Source organism: Plectropomus leopardus, chromosome 17, assembly GCF_008729295.1.
Source record: "Plectropomus leopardus isolate mb chromosome 17, YSFRI_Pleo_2.0, whole genome shotgun sequence".
Taxonomy (NCBI): Eukaryota; Metazoa; Chordata; class Actinopteri; order Perciformes; family Serranidae; genus Plectropomus; species Plectropomus leopardus.
Window position 1 is genome coordinate 26,390,799 of NC_056479.1, and position 18,234 is coordinate 26,409,032.

Genomic DNA, 18,234 nt, shown 5'->3' on the forward strand with positions numbered 1-18,234 from the left:
CCAGAAAATCACCTGGAAAGTTTTGGAGCTGCGTTTTAGATTCATAAAATGTGTTGGACGCGCGGGACTTTCTTTGCGGGAGGACAGCCGGATGATGATGGACATAAAGTTATTATCTGCTCGGGGACGTTAGCTAACAGACATGTTTATGGCTAACAGACAACCGGATGTCCGACAACATTCAAAAGGAAATATTGGACATTTTGGCAAATGCACTCCGGAGACAAGCCATGTCTGAGGCCAGAGAACGCACATTTTGGGGACTACTCATGTAAGTAGTATTTTTTTGTCTTATTATGTAGCGGATGTTGACATTTTACGTTTAACGATGTTTTGGCTAGCATGTGGTTAGGTTTTGCACAAACGCACTTGGTTATGGGCAGGAAATGATCATGTTTTGAATTAAAATATCCGCTTTTTAGGTGTGTTGTTAAACCAGTTTTGTTGTGTGTTGGTGTCGAGTACGTTCCCGCGTTTATCGTGTTGTCCATCAACTAAACCAACTGCAGGGAACACGAAAACCACTCTAGATAGATATTTTGAACATGTAAAACAAACAGAAAAATATAAAAAAACAAACAACAAATATATGCATCCCATCACACAGTGTGTTAAATATAAATACACGAATAGAATAAATACGAATTAAATAAGAAAGAATATGCTACAAATGAGATATTGCATTGTATGCACAGTTGAGTAATTGAGGGTTACTGATAATTATCATGGTTGAGTGCCTGCCAAAACCCAGTGGTGGAATGTAACTAAGTATATTTACTCATGTTCTGTACTTAAGTGCAAATTTGAAATACTTTTACTTTATTTTTTAGTTTAACTCTTGTGCCACTTTCTACTTTTCCTTCAGTACACTTCAGAAGGAAATATTGTGCTTCTTACTCCACTAGAATTATTTGATAATGTAAGTTAGTAATTACTGTACAAATTAAGATTTTTGCACACAAACCTATTAAAAATACACAAATGCAACTGAAATGATTAGTGGATTCGAAAATTAATTGGCAATAATCTTAAGTAAGTAATTTTTCATGCAAAACATTTCATGGCTCCAGCTTCTCAAATATAAGGACTTGCTGCTTTTCCTTTTAATTAGTTGGATATCTTAATTCAGTAGTTTTACTTTTAATACTTAATTACATTTTCCTCAATGTACTTGTGTATTTTTATTCAAGTAATACATTCAATGCAGAGCATTTACAAGTAAAAGAGTATTGTTATAGTGTGTTATTAGTACTTTTACTTAAGGATCTGAATACTTCCTCCAGCACTGCTGAAACTTCATGTCAGGCTCTACTAAGTAACATAAAGAGAGAAGTGGACATGTTGTATTCAAACAGTCACATGTTGAATTGTGTTTCATTTCAAAGCATCTGTGAAGGTATGATTTGAAAGTTTTTGGCGACTCCCAGTGGTAAAATCTAAAAAAGTAGCTGAGGTGGACAATGTTGAACCTGCAGCCTTTTTCATAAGCAAGTCTTGAGTTTGTGGTTTTGTGAGTGAGTTATAAATAATAAGAGCTTGTGGGTCAAAACCCAGTTTGGCTGAACAGCATAAAGAACGACAGAAGAGTTGAGGTCAGTGACATGATATCAAAAAAGTTTTATTACAATGATTTGACGCAAAATACATTTTTATCCATAAATGAATGAAAAACCACATGACCAGTCTTCTATTCAGTTAGCATCAGTGACACAATAAAAGGTCATTTTCTGGTGTGCATAAAAGTCACATCTACATGCCTTTTAGTCTTCAAGATGGGAGTGTTTACTGCAGCTGATATATCTGATTTATCAAAAGTATTTACAATTATGATGTCTTAATGATTTTTACAGATATTTTGATAACCCTTTAAGCAGCTGTTGAAAATGAATCTGAAAAAAAAGTTAGCGACAAGGAGCCAAGCAATAAGCACCAATACATATATTCACCCTGCGTGCAGGCCATGATACAGCTTGTAAAAATATTTTACATAAAACACTGTCATTGTGACTGACAAAAGACTTTATATAGTGACTTGGTCACAGTAGCTTAATTCACTGGTTAGGATGAATTTGTGGAGTCAGTGATGTTTAGTTTTAAACAGACAAATCTTCACTTTAATGCATTTAAACAACTTAAAGATGCAAGACAGGCAATATGTGCAAGCTTCTTCCATTTCAAGCAGCTTTGTGAGGTTAAAACAGACATTTGGTATTTATAGGATCACACTAGAGTTGGGTCATTATCCAGTTTTGGCACTCTAGTCTGGTGTAAGAGCTTTAACTGGTTTGATTTTATGCAAACTGGCTGAACCAACTGGCAAAATGAAACTACGAAATGGCATCATGCCAAACTGCGTAGAACACGGCTTTACAGTTGTAGTATTTTGTTTCAGCCTAGCAGTAGCTTATCATTGTCATCGTTATCATTGCACCTAGTTGCATTTTCTTTTTATTGAACTTTTTCAGCTCCCCCAAGCGTAATTTTTTTTGCAATACATTTTCTGGAACTTTTTGGCATTATCCCTCAGTGGATGGAAATATACTCCTGATCTCGTGTTCTACTCAGGAGCAACTCCTGAGTCAAGTGTGACACCTAGTGCTGAAATTTGGTATATCAGTTTGGTCAGATGTTTGGCCTAATATCAAATCGGTTTAATTTTTTATTTATTAATTTATTTTTCACACTGGCCCAACCCTAGATCACACAGTAAATAAACAATAAATCACATCTAGCCCAAAGCGCTATAGAGACATTTAAATAGCTGGAATGATACATATATCCTCAACTGTAGAACAATAAAGACCCACATTTTCCGTAATGCTTCATCCATATTTCCTTTTCAAATTTGGCTCACAAAACAACATGTAAATGTTTCCTCACCTGTTTAAATATCACTCTCTGTATCACTTTTATCATCTCCTTCAGCAGTGTTCAACAAGATGATACCAAAGTTTGGTATGAAATTATGCCAAAATTAGTGCAAAACATCATTCTATTACTCAAATAATTTGGAGTAATAACTTTCAACACTGCAGATTTAAAAAAAAAATCTCTCTAAGCTTTTTGGTTAATTTCATGTTACATGCTACACATCACACTGCGTTAACACTGCAGTCAAGCATATTTTCTGGCACAGTACTTAAAACTTTCACATACATAAACATGTAACTCTTCCTCAGTTTCTGTCCCTTTTTTTGTTTCGAAAAAGAACAGCAGGATTTATTGTACAAACGTATTCAAATCATCCTGCTGCTGTCTATTTGCATTTAGAGAAATCATATGAATAATACAGTTAAAATCAGTAGTAGTACCTTTCAGCAGTTCATAAATAGCCCGGGTTCGAGTTGCTTGTTGCCGTATCAGCAGAGACCCACAGGCAGGGAGTTGTGTAAAGTGATCGGGGGCGTTTTAGGACATCAGGGCTCATGTGGCGGAGTATCAAAGAAAAGCTCTCGACAGAACCTGGCCGTGTCCTCCGGAGAGTAGACTGTGAAACCGATAGTCCGTGGGTCGTTGAATATTTCAAAGTCGTTTCCTCCCTGAAAAAGAGAATCATCGCAATTATAAGCATACTTTCAGACGAGGCTTTCCTAATCTGCAGTCATGACAGCTGAACTTTAACCTCTGAGCTGGGATAAACAGTCATCGGCAGACCGTGCACTAAGTCATGGCGTTATCACTGTGATCATGTTAACAGCCAGATGTGTTATCAGCCAACATGAGGGGCTGACCTCACAAAAAGGTGGATAAAAGGTAATATACCTTTTATCCATTTTTCCATTGCGAAGTATGCTTTTCTGTTTTTCGTTTTTTACTGGTTTAACATTACAAACATGCTGGAAAACAGGGTGAGTGAGGAGTAGAAAGCCATTTGGGGCTTGAACTGATAAATACCAGAGACCTCAGCAGAGTAGTTTGTCCCAGGAATAAATGCAGATTGCAAACTTTTCCACCAAAGACAAACGCCAGATGTTAGTGAGGTTTTTTGGCCAGTGAAAAAGGGGCTTAATACTCTTGTGGCTGGATGGGTGCAAATCTCTGCAGCCAGATTCCTATATCTTTGGAAAGCCTTCCCAGATGAGGTTGGGGGCTGCTGTGAATGCATTTTTTGTAATCAACGTAGGAAACGTGCTAAAAGTAGGAGATAGACTCCTTTGCCGTTGCAAGTAGATGAGTATGCCTTTCTGTTTTTTTCTGGTGTGTCACATTTGACATCACAAACACGCTGGAAAACAGGATTAGTAAACAGAAGTAGCACTGAGGCCACTGAAAATGTTATGATAGTTACTTCTAATTTCAGGCTCTCTTTCAAACTCAGACTTATTTGAAACCATGTTTGAGCACTGCTTGGTTGGAGATGGAAATTGTGGCTGCCATCCAAAAGATTTGCAGAAGTGACTGTTGCACCGGAAATGGGGCAAAAAAATGTGCGTGTCCAATAGAGTGTTGTGTTTCCATCACTGCCGATCTGAGCTGGAGCCAAAAAAATACTCATGACTGCTGCAAAGTCATTTGTCCCAAGAGTGAATGCCGATTGTAACCTTTCCCACTCAAGACAAAAGCCACATGTTAGTGGGCTTTTTGTCTAACGGGAAAGGGGCTTAATGCTCTTGTGGCTGAATGGCTGCAAATCCCTGCAGCCAGGTTCCTAAATCTTTGTGGAAAACATTCCCGGAAGAGTGGAGGCTGTAATAAACGTAATGTGTGGGTGTCTGAGTATTTTCTGCCATGTAGTGTTTAAAGAATACAAGTGGGAAACTGTCAGTATCTGTATCCACTTCACTGAATAAAGCCCCCTCTTGTAAACATTTCCCAAGATTAACTTACGTCTGAGGTTTCGTTGCCAAAGAAGTAGATGGCGTCCAGTCCTTCACTCTCCAGCAGCTCTAAACACAGTCTCTTGTCCCAGCCCTCTGGAAAAATGTCAAAGCTGATGAGACCGCCTAAAAGAGATAATGACAAAAAGGGCACTATTATTATGATAAGCAGCTTAATTCTACTCAATCGTGTACACTCTCATTTCGGGGTCGACAGATTATTGGCCTGGCCCATAGTTAGCAATTTGCCAATTAACTGTATCAGCATTTTACCTTAATGATCGCCCATTAAATTAATTAATTAATAAGTGAAAAGAAAGTGTCAGCATGGGGGGAAGTATTTATTTTTATTCAAATTTTCACTTAACTTTATAAAAGAAAGTTGTTGGGAACTTGCTGTATATGATGTTGAACATTTCAACAACGTTTGCTGAAGACATTTAAACAAAGTTTTGTGTTGAAGTTCAAATCCTAAAAATTGACAGAAATATTTTCATTTTTATTGTAAATGCATCTCAGTTCCAAATATTGGTTATTGGTCTCATTAAATAGTAATAATCAGAATCAGTATCGACACTGAAAAACCAGTGCCGGTCGACCCCTTCTGTCTATTCCTCGTATACATATCTTCACAATAGCTTGCGTTTTAAAGAGGAAAAAACATATTTGCCTTTTTTCCAGGAAAGAGTAGAAAAGCAGTGTTCATGTCACATTCCACATAATCTTTATTCATCAGTACATTTGATATGATGGTGAATACTTTCCCTTTTGCAATCTTCCACCTGTATTTACAGTCAACAGCTCTGCAGAACAAAAGCTGTTTACACTCTGAAGAGAGGCTGAGACTGATGGAGGCTTTTATCCGGCAGGGACGAACCTGTTCGTCTCAACAGTTCAGAGAACTTGTTGGCAGGGAGACAAACTGCACTATTTATGGGATGCTTCACAGGTTTGCACACAGTCTGTGCTAGTTTTTGACTGAACGATGCCAAGCGTGAATGACGAACTGGCTATGTAAATATGATTTACGCAGTGTAAACAGCTCCTCGCCTGCCATGTTCCAAAAAATAGTAAAGCCTCATCCCACTGCACAAAAAACCTGCTAGCACCTACTAACACCTGGCTTTTTACCGCAGTGGGAATGTGTACGAAAGTCATTTACACCCAGGTGAAATGACTCTGCGGTAGACTCGGGTATTTATTGCCTCTGGCTCTGGTTGGCATTGATGGAAACGCAACATCCAGGTGAACACCGTAATGTCATCTTGTCAACTAGCGAGATGCAATGACGTGCCGTCACTAATTACCGTCTGTCTCCTCCTGTGCTGTGCTCAAACATTATTCCAAGTTTGTATACACCCAGTTTGAAAGAGAGCCTGAATAGGTAAGAGAGATGTAAAGAGAAGATCCCCACACACACACAAAACTCACAGAAAGGCAGACTCGTCTGTTGCAGTGGCGTGTTCACTGGCAGTGGGAATGCAGTCTATCTCCTAAATTTAGTGGGTTTACCTGTGTTTGAAAAAAACATGTGCATGTGCAATTTTTTTGGGGGGGGGGTTTAGTTGCATTCCTTGTCCCGCATATTCTGGTGTGTGTAAAGGCGGTAATGCTCCTGAATGTGGTGCATGTGTGGTTACTGGAGATCACTGGTGGTGCCTGAAGGGTTATTCCAGTAATTTTCCAGGAACTATGTGTGAAAAAATCTAAAGTGTCAGTCTAGTTCTGGTTTGCATTGCAGCTTATTTTCCCATTGCAGGCTAGTTTTTCATTAAAATCTCCATTGATTCTTAGCTGTGAGTTGAACAACCGTTGTAACCTTTAAACTGTGAACTGCAGCTGTGACGTCGCCTCCAAAGTTCTCTGCAGCACTTCCCTTTTAATCCGCTCTTGCTCCCTTCCCCCCTTATATATCTTTTTCACTGCCTTGTCTCAGTGAATGAGTTTAAAGGGCCAACAACAAAGGCACAGCTGAGGAGTTTTCAGCCAATCAGAGGACTGGTTCACGCGCACACCCTCCACACGCCTCCATCCCAAACACCATCAACCCCACATGATAAACATCTCAGTGCTTCAACCACTAACAACCCATCCCCCCGCCTCCGTTTCCCCACGCCTGAGCAAAGACACAAAACGTCTGCTAGGCTGCTGACAGTGCATATATGTGCATGTGTAATCCTATTCAACTCTTCTTCTAAACACAGAATACTGCAAATAAACCTAAATTAATCACACAACCTGCCTTAATAAATAGGGGTCACTTTGCATTTTGGTTTATATTAAACAAAATGGTGCAAAAAGTACAAAGTTCCAGAGAATATATGGGCGAAAAACCTGAATGACACTGTGGAAATGAATAAGTAATTGAAGGAAATAAATGTTCCTTATATAGATACACATTACAAGTCTCAAAGGGTTCGCTTCTCTTTAAGTACATCTCCTCTGTGATCGTTAACATTTAATAAGGAAAAATCAATACAGAATAATAGCTTTTTGCCTCACATAATCAGTGTCCATCCTGAAAACTCCCTTATATTTTGTACTCTCAGAGCAGATTGGGAAGAGCGCCAGATTTATATAACACCTATTGCAGAGATCAGCTGTGCAGAAGCAGATAAACACTGAGGAAAGCAAACAAATTTATCTCAACATCCTCCGAAGCCATCAGCCTGCTTCCTTATTGTCAGAGTCAACAGAGTGAAGAGTAAAACATCTGCAAATGGTACGGATGTTGCCTGTTTTCCACCTCAGCAGCCTGAGTGTGCACGCGCATTATCATCCTTCTGGAAAAAGTCAAACCTGCTTTAACCCTTAGGGACTTTTTGCCACATATTGTGCACTTGTCATTCTTCATTTTTTGATAATTTTGGCTGTGTTCATACTTATGGCATACATCTTTAGCAAGATTATGTTTTTTTGTTTAATCTTGGAATTTCCAGCTCAGCTCTGACAATAAGTTTAAAATACACTGTAAAACAAAATTGTTACATTCAGACTGTTAAGTGCAAAAAATGCACCACTAGAACCCATTCATAAAAACATGCATTGCATTATTTCTGGGTGTCATTCTGGGCTCTTGCCTTGGAATTTGTAATTTTTACTATTTTCACCTGAGGACACAGAAAATGCATGCTAATTTTTACTAGGTGCATTGTCATAATCAATGTTGCTGCAGATCAGTGACATATCACAGGCTGTGAAAAACCCCAAAATATCTTCTTTGTGTGTTGTATAGTATTATATATTTGTTATTTATGATTGGGACTGATAAAATTAACTCAATGAAAGTAATTAAAAAGCCTGGGTTTGATTAATAAACTTAAGATAATTGATAATCTACTTTATGTTAAACTCTGAGAATTTGGTCAGCAGAAACAAAATGGCATGCAAAGTTCAAACAGGAAAAGTATCAAGGAAAAAAACAAGCTGTCTATCTCCTTTGTTTGCCTGAACTGTGTACAGCCTGTAGGCGTCATCAGCAGAGGCTCACACCTCGCAGAGCACGTAAGCAAACATCAATTATCCATTTCACCTTATGGCCGCTGCATTGCCACAGAGAGAGAGACTGTGTGTGTGAGAGTGTGTGTAATAGTTAACTGAGGGCTCCAATGTCCAGCACAAAGTACTTCATATGTAATGCCAGGGGTCTTTTTTTTAAACAGAGATAAGAGACAATCAACAGACAGATATGCTGTAAAACTGGTTTGCCATTAAACTACTGGTAGACAGAAGGATCCTGAAAGAACACGCTCAAAGAACACAAACAAAGATGCTGTTGCTGGTGTGACCTCTATGACTCAGAGACAGGGCCGTTGCAATGCACGTTTCAATTATCCCAGGGCCCGACAACTTGATAGAGCTTGCAAGGCTCACAGGGAAAAAAATCGCAGGGAGACAAAAAAAATTATGCTTGACTTTGTGTGGTAGCCTATTCATGACTCACAAGGTATAATTATAATTATAATTATAATAAAAATACTGTGAAATCGTGATGTTTTCTCAGATGGCTATTGTACCGTGAGAATCTCATTCTGTTGTAACCACAGATGAGTGGATCCTAGCCTAAAGTATCCTAGCCTAGTATTCTCTGTATTGGAGCCATGCAGTCCTATATGCTCATTATGAAAGTTGCTTAGGCCTGCGCAAATTAAGTTTGCTGCCTTCTTGTCTTGTCAAAGCAGGTGTAAATATTTACAATTTGAATGAAAGGAAGAAACAGAACAATTCTCCTGGTTACAAAAAAATCCTACAGTTGCTGTGCGAGCTTCCTGTGCATATATGTCAGTCTTGTGAATCTTGCCGTGCATTGCATCTATTGGTCTTTCTATGTAACCATGAGCAGACAGACCAGATACAATCCTTTTTTGTGAGTGACATATCACAAGATGCGTGCATTGTGAGGGAACGTGCTTGTAAACAAGTTTTCGGCTTTCTCACCTTTGGTGAACCGTAGTCCCTTTCCAGCAAACTCCTCTTTTAGGGCAGCAACAAATTTCTCCCTGATCTTCTCTCTCTGTAGAGAAAGTGACGAAACAGTTAGACTTGCTGGACACACGAGAAGTGTATTTAACACTCTGGCTACCCTCAGTCATCCTCATATCAAATGTGTGGCAATTTGTAGTGTACAGGTCATTTTTGTTCATTTAATATGAGTAAACATTATTTCACGCATGAACACAGCAGAGGATCCAGCTGCATAAATGTTAGTAGGGAAGTAAAGGGTTAAACTCTCCTCCTATGCTGCTATCTGCTTCCTCCATATCGGCCGGCTCTGTGATCCATCAATGGACAGCCTGTTAAGCTGCCCTGAAAGCTTGACATTGTTTGACCGCGGTCTGTGACTCTCAGCGCCTGATGTGTAACGCTTTTTTCTTTAGCTTAGCTGCTGAATTTGTGCTACAGTGCATTTTAATAAAATAGCTTTCAAATTCATTGCAGTATCGGCAAAATGGCCAATACTTCCATACAGCCTGACTTGCAGCAGAAAAGCTTCAGGCAGTGCAAAAATATTTCAACTATACACATGATTTGATGTTATCCAGTGAACCATAATCCAAGGCTAATGATTCACATACAAGTGCAGTACAGACAGCAGAAGAATGAACTGCAAATAGTGACCACAGAGGACACCAGACATCATCCTCCAACATGTTTTACAGCAGGAATGTAACTTTGGCCACTAATAACAAATTCATTACAAAGAAGTATTTTACCTTGTCGATTTCAGAGAATTCGATTCGCTCCTCTTGCGTGCAGCTCCGACCAATGGGAGAAATGTTAAGCATTCCATTTCTGAACTCAATGAACGTTCCCCTGCAGGTGGAAAAGGATGCATGATTTAAGTGCATGTTGCCTGTTGAAAATACTTGACAACCCTTAATTTAACCATTGTTTGGTTTGTTGGAACACCAAGTCTAAAAGAGATCCTGTTAGCAGAGCATGTTAACCATTGTGTTTTAACCTTATTCGTACCAAGAAATCACAATGGAGCATGTTTTTACCTGCTTCAGCCAGTCAGTGCTGATGAATGTCAAGTGAGCAGAGGGTACCAAGAATGCAGGTCAAAGGTGTGTGTGTGTCCATCTGGTTTGAGTAAGTAGTGGCCTGACTGTCTTGTGAGGTTGGTAGGTTTAGTGGCTGTTTCAACATACTATAGTTCCCAGATCACTTAGCCTGTGAGGTGTCTCACTTTTGACTCGTTTTGCAGCTCCATTTTTTAAAATCAAAGTACTCACGAGGCATCAAAAAATGTTGACAAGGTTTATTTTGTAAAACAAAAAAATACAGCAGGCAAAGTCCTATTATAATTGCATCTTGTCTTGTCCACTGAGTTGATGTCCTATTCGTGTCTCTCATAAAAATGGTAAAACATGTTGCTACAAAATAAAGCATGGCCGGAAACATATATCGATATATCGATCCACACCTACGCAGACTTATCGTCGTCTTCTAGCACGTCATCCTACCCTCTTTTGTCACTTGCACTAAACTGCATTATGGCCCCATAGCTGTAGTACATAACTTAGCCCATATTCTCACTGAAATATTATTTAAGTAATGTAAATATAAACATAACCTTGGTTTAGTCTACTACTATACACCATTCAAAATATACAGAAACTGTTGTAAAAACTTGAATATCAAAACCTATACATGTCGTAGACCAACATTAACACTTCTGCCAAATAGAATATATGTGATTAAGTGGCTCTTATGGTAGGTTTGTCAGTCCACTGAATATTGTGTTGCAGCTCTTCACCTCAACTTGCTCTGGTTTTGGTTTTCCATAACCAAAAGTTGTTGATTGTAGCTGTTAATTTTTTCGTACCTTCTTGGTCAAGGTTCCAAAATGAGTTGAGCTGACAGTGTGATTCAGGACATCCTGCACAAACCTACAATTTTTCCTACTTGACCGAAGCTTTTTTAGTCGTGCAACTCAGATTTTAAAAAACTGCAGCCGGTAAAACTACACTGTATCATTGAAGAAGCGCAGACGTTCCTCTGTGCGGTTGCTGATGAAAGGATTTAGTGAGTGTCGCGTTAAAGATGACGGCAGTTTTACATTGCATTACTATGATACTCAAAAAAGACTCTCACCCACACTGAGGGGGTACACTTTTGCTGTAAAAAAATGCAATAGAGAAAAGGACCTGATTCCAAAAGTGTGCTACGTTGAGTTGACTTGAACCATGTAGTGGAAATTAGGCAAAAGTCTCACCTTTTCTTTGGCAGCTTGATGAGCCCCATGTAGCTGAGGCAGAAGTTGATCAGGTCCTGCAGCAGCTCCTCCCCGATCTGGTTCTGAATGGCCTAACGAGACGAAAATGCACTTAATTCATAAACACATTACAGACTGTGCTCTGTCCCATTGTTGTGACAGGTCAAAATGATTAAGCTTTGTTTTTTTCTGGTGTATCAATACGGTTTGACAGGATTAAGGAAAAGAGATCAGTGAGGTAGATTCATTGTTGTATTTTAACTTCCTTTAAAGAAGTCCTTTAGACCAAATTTGTAAAGAATGGTTACTTTAATTATTTAATTTTTCTCATTTCTTTGTAAACATTAAATGTGAACATGATGCGAAGCACATGTAGCACAATCATGTAGACCTAAGTAAAACAGATAATGTATTGCACACCAGCTGAGATTGTAAAGAAATGAGACTTTTAGTGTTCACTTACATGCTTTGAGAGGAGTTTCCCATCTTTGTATTGCACTGTCCCATTTTCAGCAAATACATAGTCAAACTTGTGTATCACTGCAACAGAGGAGACAGGTGAAATTTGGCTAAATGTGTTCAGGAGATTCTTTAAAACCTACAAAATTGTACATCACTCTACTCATTTATTATTATATCCAAGATCTAAGATGATATCTAGTCTTATACGGGGGCGTCGTAGTGGGAGGAAAAGTGGGACTGATTTCCTAGGGCCCCAATGGGAGGGGAACTTTGAAAGCCATTTAAAGAAAACTTTTTTGCAGTTTTTAAAAAAATAAATAGTGCCATAACTGAATTGACATTATCTGAATAAATCTGTATGAATGCAGAACTTGTTGTTAACAAACAAACAAAAAAATAGTGGAAGCTCTCTGAGGCCCCCTTAGGATTTGCCTAGACACCCACTAAAGTTATAAGTTGGAGCACCAACCTATACTGTGTTTTCCCAAGAAAGGAAAATTGAAAAATTTTTAAAAAGAAAGCAAAGGGAAAGAATGCATAGACTACTTCTGCACAGGGCCCACAGTTTTGTGCCAAGCTCCTGGTCTCATAATATTGATATAATATTGATATATTGCCCATCCCCACAATCAACTTAATTAGCAGTGACTCTTCCATTAAGGTCAGGACACTGAAGAATAGAACAGCCTGCTATATTTACCTTGAAACAGATTACAGTGTATGTAACACTGCCTGGAAAAGCCAAGTTTAATCTGTTTGACCTTTCCTCTCACTCTGGCCTTTAAGTGATCTGCAAACACTGTATTAAAAGTCTGTAACCTTGCCTGATCAAAAAGCTGCTTAAATCATTTATAATTTAAAAGGTATACTATGCAGGGTCTTTGTTAAAAACAATTTAGAGACTCGTACAAAAGTAATTTCTCTCAATCATCAATTATGACCCAGTACAAGTTTGTGGCTGTCTATTAATCTGCCCTTTGCCTGTATTTTCCAAAATTTTGGGATGGCTTTCACTTGCACTGGTGATACTGTTTACAAGCAGAAGCTGACAGATCCTGCACAGTATAGCTTTGATAAGATAAGATACAGTGTAATTAAATAATGTTATTGGGAGTGTCAAGTGATTATTTAGTTCATACCAGTACAGGTTGTACTGGATTTTAACAAATGCCAAAACAACATGAGATACTCATCACTTGGCGTGTCATTTTTCAGCTGTGTGCATCATGAAGTATGAAATGATTCAACTTGAGCACACTTGGCAAGGTTATAAAACCACATTGCTCCGTCTTGGCGCAATACATCTGCATACCAGTTGCCTAATATTTAGAGACTGATAAGATTTCATTCTGTGTATGCAGCCGTGTGTTAACTCAGCTGAGAGGTTGTTGGCGCTGTAATGTGAGGGTCAGTGTGCCAGTGTGTTTTGGCAGCAAGTTTAACAAAGTAAATTATATATTGAATCATAGGAGTTCCGCTTGCATTCGGATGTCAGCAATGGCCCAACCTTTGGCTCCCAATGTGCTGTTGTGAAATCATATCAAGACAGTCCTTATTAGTTGAAATGCAATAGATAGTCATCATGAGACACAGTAAACCCAGCTTGGTGGGTTGCAACACAGACAAAGGAAAGTGACCAGGCTGAACTAAGTAAAATTTTTGCATTTACATCCTTCTATAGCTGTACTGTGGGATGCTGTGCTGCTCATTATTAAAGGTACAAGCCACCCCCAAATCAAAAATACCTATTTTTCCTCTTACCTCTAGTGCTATTTATCATTCTAGGTTGTTTTGGTGTGAGTTGGCGATATCTGCCATAGATGTCTGCCTTCTGTCCAATATTATATATTATGGAACTAAATGGCACTCGGCTGGTAATGATTTTTCCTGAAATCATAACTCAGTTACTCAAGATAATCCAAGGACCTTGTTGTGAGCAATTTCATGTAGGAACTATTTTCTCTTTACCAAAGTAGGCCCTGACAGAATGTGTTTTAGCAGCCTGGGGCGGCTTTTTGTATCTGTTTTGAGTCAAGTGTTTTGTTAGCTGTTTTTGCATTGCTGAACAACTATGTTTTTCTGCTTTATGCACTTTGCATTCTTGCCTGCTGTCTTTGGCGTTTTATCCCATTTTCTAATCAGATGAAATGAGAGGCGGTCCTTTTGTGTTGGTGAAACAACACGCTGTAGCGTACAGTGACAAGCTATCTTCAGCTCACTTTCATCGGCTCCCTACCAGGCAAGCTCCAAGACATAGCTGAGCGCATTGTAGCGCACTCCTTTATAGTGATAAACCATCCATATCACGGCAAACAAGACGCATCTACTCATGGATGAGAGCCTTGTGCTTGTGACAGTCACAGACTGTATATTAAGACCGGCGACGCCTCCCCACTTACCACAGCTATGCTTAAATGGAGCTAAAATATCCTGAACATGGCTGCTGCCATGATGTCATTCGGAGTTGGAGTCTGCACAGTACCGATCTCCGCTGTGGGGGAGATCCCGCCAAAACACCTGTCCGACCAATCGCGAGCAGCCCCCCTCATTAAAACCAAACTTATCATAAAAGCCATCATTTAAACAAATATCAGAGTGATAAGAACTACCTTCAGTGTCAGAAATCATCTTTGGGAAAATGTTTTTGGTGTACTTTTAGTTTGGCCTATGTCCCCATTCACTAACAGCTGGTCATGCAGTGTGATCCAGCTGGGTGAATGAATGCAGCAGCAGTTACAAACTAAGACAGGAGGAGAGGATTGCTCACCATCATCCCCCTCCCCGAGCTGCTCAGCAATCTTGGAGTAGTCAGACCCTCCCACGATGCCGATCTTCACTTTCTTTCGCAGAGTCTGGAAAAATTCATCCAACTGTGGGTTGATTTTCTGCAGAATACAAGAAAACGTACATGCATGAACACACACACATTATGTACCATCCTTAAAAAGCTCAATCTCTGAATTGCGCTGTGTAATTAAAGTGTAATTACATAGAGAGACACAGAACAAAGGACTGCAATCTTTGCCTTTGTGGTGTTGTAATTTGGCACAGCTTTCCAAGTATTCCAACATATGGCAGAAAAAGCTCAGAGCTGCACACAAGGGAGCCCGCATTATGTAATATCAGGGTGTGTGGACACACACACACACACTCACTCACTCCGGTTACCTCAAATAAACCCAAGTGTTAAAGCCCAATGACAAAAGGAGGGAAGACAGGAAGTACATAAGTCATGACTGAATAACTGGATAATAAAATACATGATTTCTTCCCAAAGTCTCTGCACAAATACCTAGTTGAAAACCATTTAAAAGGGGGTTTTGGAAAATGGCATGCATTTAAATTTCATTTAAATTTACAGTGTATTCATTTTAAAAAGCACAATTAAAGCCCACATGAGGTGACAGTGTTAGGGCAGTTCCCATGTGTGTCTTGGCACTTAAATAGGTCAGCAGACATAAACAGAGCTATACATTACCAGACTGCATACCATGAGTCACAGCAGCACTGTGTGTGGTAAACAGGAATGGGGGTAACCAGGTGTTTGCGCAGGATAGAGAATATCAAGGTGTAAAAATATATAAAAGCAGTGTTTTGGGAAGCTTTTGAAGGACACAGTCTGCTCTACTGTGTCAAATAATAGAAAAAAAATAGTGGCAAATTATGAAGGAGAGGGGTATAAGGAGCAGGAGGTGCAGAGAAGAAGGGGGCTGTTATGACAGCTTGTAATAACCGATAATATCGAAATATGGATGCACGTGCACTCACCTCTCTCGGTGGTGTCAAAGTGCCGTCCACGTCAAACAGGCAGAGGATGTTTCGGTCCGACGGGAAGCCGTTTGATTTCTCCATTTCTTCTTCTCTTGGAGTTTACAATTTGCACTTTTTAACTGCAAGTGTCACAGGTCCACGCTCGTGCAAACAAAAAATAATTCACATAAGAAATGAATACGTGTCCAACCGTCAGTTTAAATATTTCAATAAATAAATTAGGCTTTAAAAGGAGGTATTTTGTATCTTCTCGTGCACGATGACAGCCCTCTCTTCTTCTACTACAGTCCTGCTGTCTCGGTTCGGCTCGGCTCGGTTGGATTCAGTCACACGGTTCAGCTCGCACCTAAAAACACAACGAGAACGTGCAGGGTGTCTTTTTCCAACGCTAACTCAGCCGCAGCCAATCACAGCCAGGCCGGCGTGACGTCCACTAGTGGGCGGAGCAGTTCATTTATATGCAGCTCGAGAGCCAGCTGACCTTTTACCTACAAGTGGAGGAGTGGGAGTGATGGGAGTGATGGATGCTGCACAGAAAAAGACCAGGAAGCAACAGAGGATGCATAGTGTAAATAGTTTGTGTTAGAGTCGAATAACACCTTATTTATCAATGATGAGGAACAATATGACAGCAGATGGCTGCATGATTAATAAACATAAATAAAAGCAATGGAATTAGTGTTGAGCAATGTATTGATATCATATTGATAGTGTGATATTAGAGTGGGTGCAGTCCTAGACTTAGGATATCATAAGTTTGAACTGATTTTAAAGTATCTTTGCTTTAATATTGGGTTTTTTTTAAATCGTTTTTTGCCAATGATTTTTATCTTGTAGCACTTAAAGATTTGTTTCATATTCAAAGTGAATTTAAAATAAAATCTTTTTTTTAAATAAAGAGCTGCATCGCTGTAAATTGATGTAATTATCAGTCTTACCTTTACCTATATAGTCTTTATATCCACATTACTGATCACTACCAAAAAACTCATTGTGCAACAACAATAGTAAAAAATAGTCAACCCTCCATTTTCGCAGTAATATGGATATTGAGATATCTAGCCATGCTCACTGAATGTTGGTGACAAAAACTGCCTTTAAATTGCGTGTATTTGTAAGTTCGTTCGAATTACTCAGTTACAGACCCAACTAAATTAAACCAATCACAATATTAATTCTTGCCGTCCATAATTCAGTGGTTCTAAACCTTTTTTGCGCCAAAGACCCATTAATCGATACACATAGGTTATGAACCCCTTTATGATAAGATTGTTGTTCAGGGAACTACCAGAGTGATGGCAGTCTCAGCAACTGAAATTGGGCGACTTTATTTGGCCTGATTCTTGAACATTATTCATCCCAAGTCTCACTGGAGTCAGTCAGATGTGGCACTTATTTCTGCTGGCGTGCCAAGTTTGGGCTGATGCTGGTGAAGGCCATTTTTGATAGTGATGAATTATTGAATTACGATAAACCGCCCTGATTCTGGGGCGACATTAATCAGCCAAGTCGGGCAACCAAACGTGGCTAGACTTATTTCTTACAGTTTGCCCAGTTTGGGCCAGATTATTATTTATGATGGCCTGGTGATGCAAGTGTCAGCAGCCTTAATAAGGCCAGTTTTTTTTTTCCTGATTCTTCTGTATGATTCATCGTGAGTCTCAGTGGAGTCGGGCAAAAGAACTTATCACCTTCAGTGTGCCGAGATTTAGCGGATGTTGGGCCAGGTCATTTTAATGACAGCCGAGTGATGGCAGTGTTGGTATGCGTAATAGGGTTGGTTTATTTGTCCTGATTTTGGGACGCCATTCATCCTGAGTCTCAAATGAGTTGGACAACCCGACGCTGCCAGACTTGTTTCTCTCCTCGTGCCGATGCTGGGCCAGTTTATATTGGCCACCTGGGCCATCTGAAAAGATTTCTGTGTCTTTATTGGTGGTTCCTCTCAGTGGATCAAAAAAGGTTTATCTCATCTTAACTTTTTTTTTGTCTTATCTTAAAGAGATTTTGTAATTTGTGAAATATCTTTTATGTTGTTTCGCTGCTTCATTAAATAGATCCTGTCGTGCAGGTTGTCCCTTTTATATTGAAGATGTTTAGAAATGAAGAAAAACTGTATCTAATTGTAACTGTAACTACATCACTGATTTTGAGATGGTTAAGAGGTTTCATTACACGGTCAAGTATTTTCTAACCTTTCAAAGACAATTATGCAATAAAGGCAGGCCATAATTGTCTAACTTTCATCAGACCTCTAATTACTTTTTATGGTCTTCTTTTGCAAGGTTGCTTAAGAGCCAGGTAAGACCTCTTCAGGCTGACATCACGTGAACACCTCCTCCTAATATGATTACCGTCTTTTACTCATATTTACATCAGTTGCTATACTTTAGTAGCAGGTTTGCAGCAAACAGACAGAACTTTATACATTTTATTTCTAGTAAATAATGATGTATTAATGTGTGA

At 39.2% G+C, this 18,234-nt stretch overlaps 1 protein-coding gene across 1 annotated transcript; it reads right to left on the reverse strand.

Annotated features, from left to right (window-relative positions):
- Positions 1-1,602: 1,602 nt before the first annotated feature.
- LOC121957184 (phosphomannomutase 1) lies at positions 1,603-16,121 on the reverse strand. Its single transcript, XM_042505710.1, has 8 exons — positions 15,766-16,121; positions 14,765-14,882; positions 11,999-12,075; positions 11,536-11,627; positions 10,031-10,130; positions 9,255-9,330; positions 4,828-4,943; positions 1,603-3,539 (listed from the first exon to the last, which is right to left on the reverse strand). Exons 1-8 carry the CDS (start codon positions 15,847-15,849, stop codon positions 3,417-3,419), a joined length of 786 nt encoding a protein of 261 aa, XP_042361644.1. The 5' UTR covers positions 15,850-16,121; the 3' UTR covers positions 1,603-3,416.
- Positions 16,122-18,234: the final 2,113 nt, after the last annotated feature.

Bases quoted from the DNA above. Each gene is read 5' to 3' on its own strand.
- LOC121957184 (XM_042505710.1), bottom strand. From the start codon at position 15,849: ATGGAGAAATCAAACGGCTTCCCGTCGGACCGAAACATCCTCTGCCTG. The intron at 9,331-10,030 runs GTAAAATACTTC...CTTTCTCTACAG, and splicing joins AATTCTCTGAAATCGACAAG to AGAGAGAAGATCAGGGAGAA. The intron at 4,944-9,254 runs GTGAGAAAGCCG...TATCTCTTTTAG, and splicing joins GGGACTACGGTTCACCAAAG to GCGGTCTCATCAGCTTTGAC.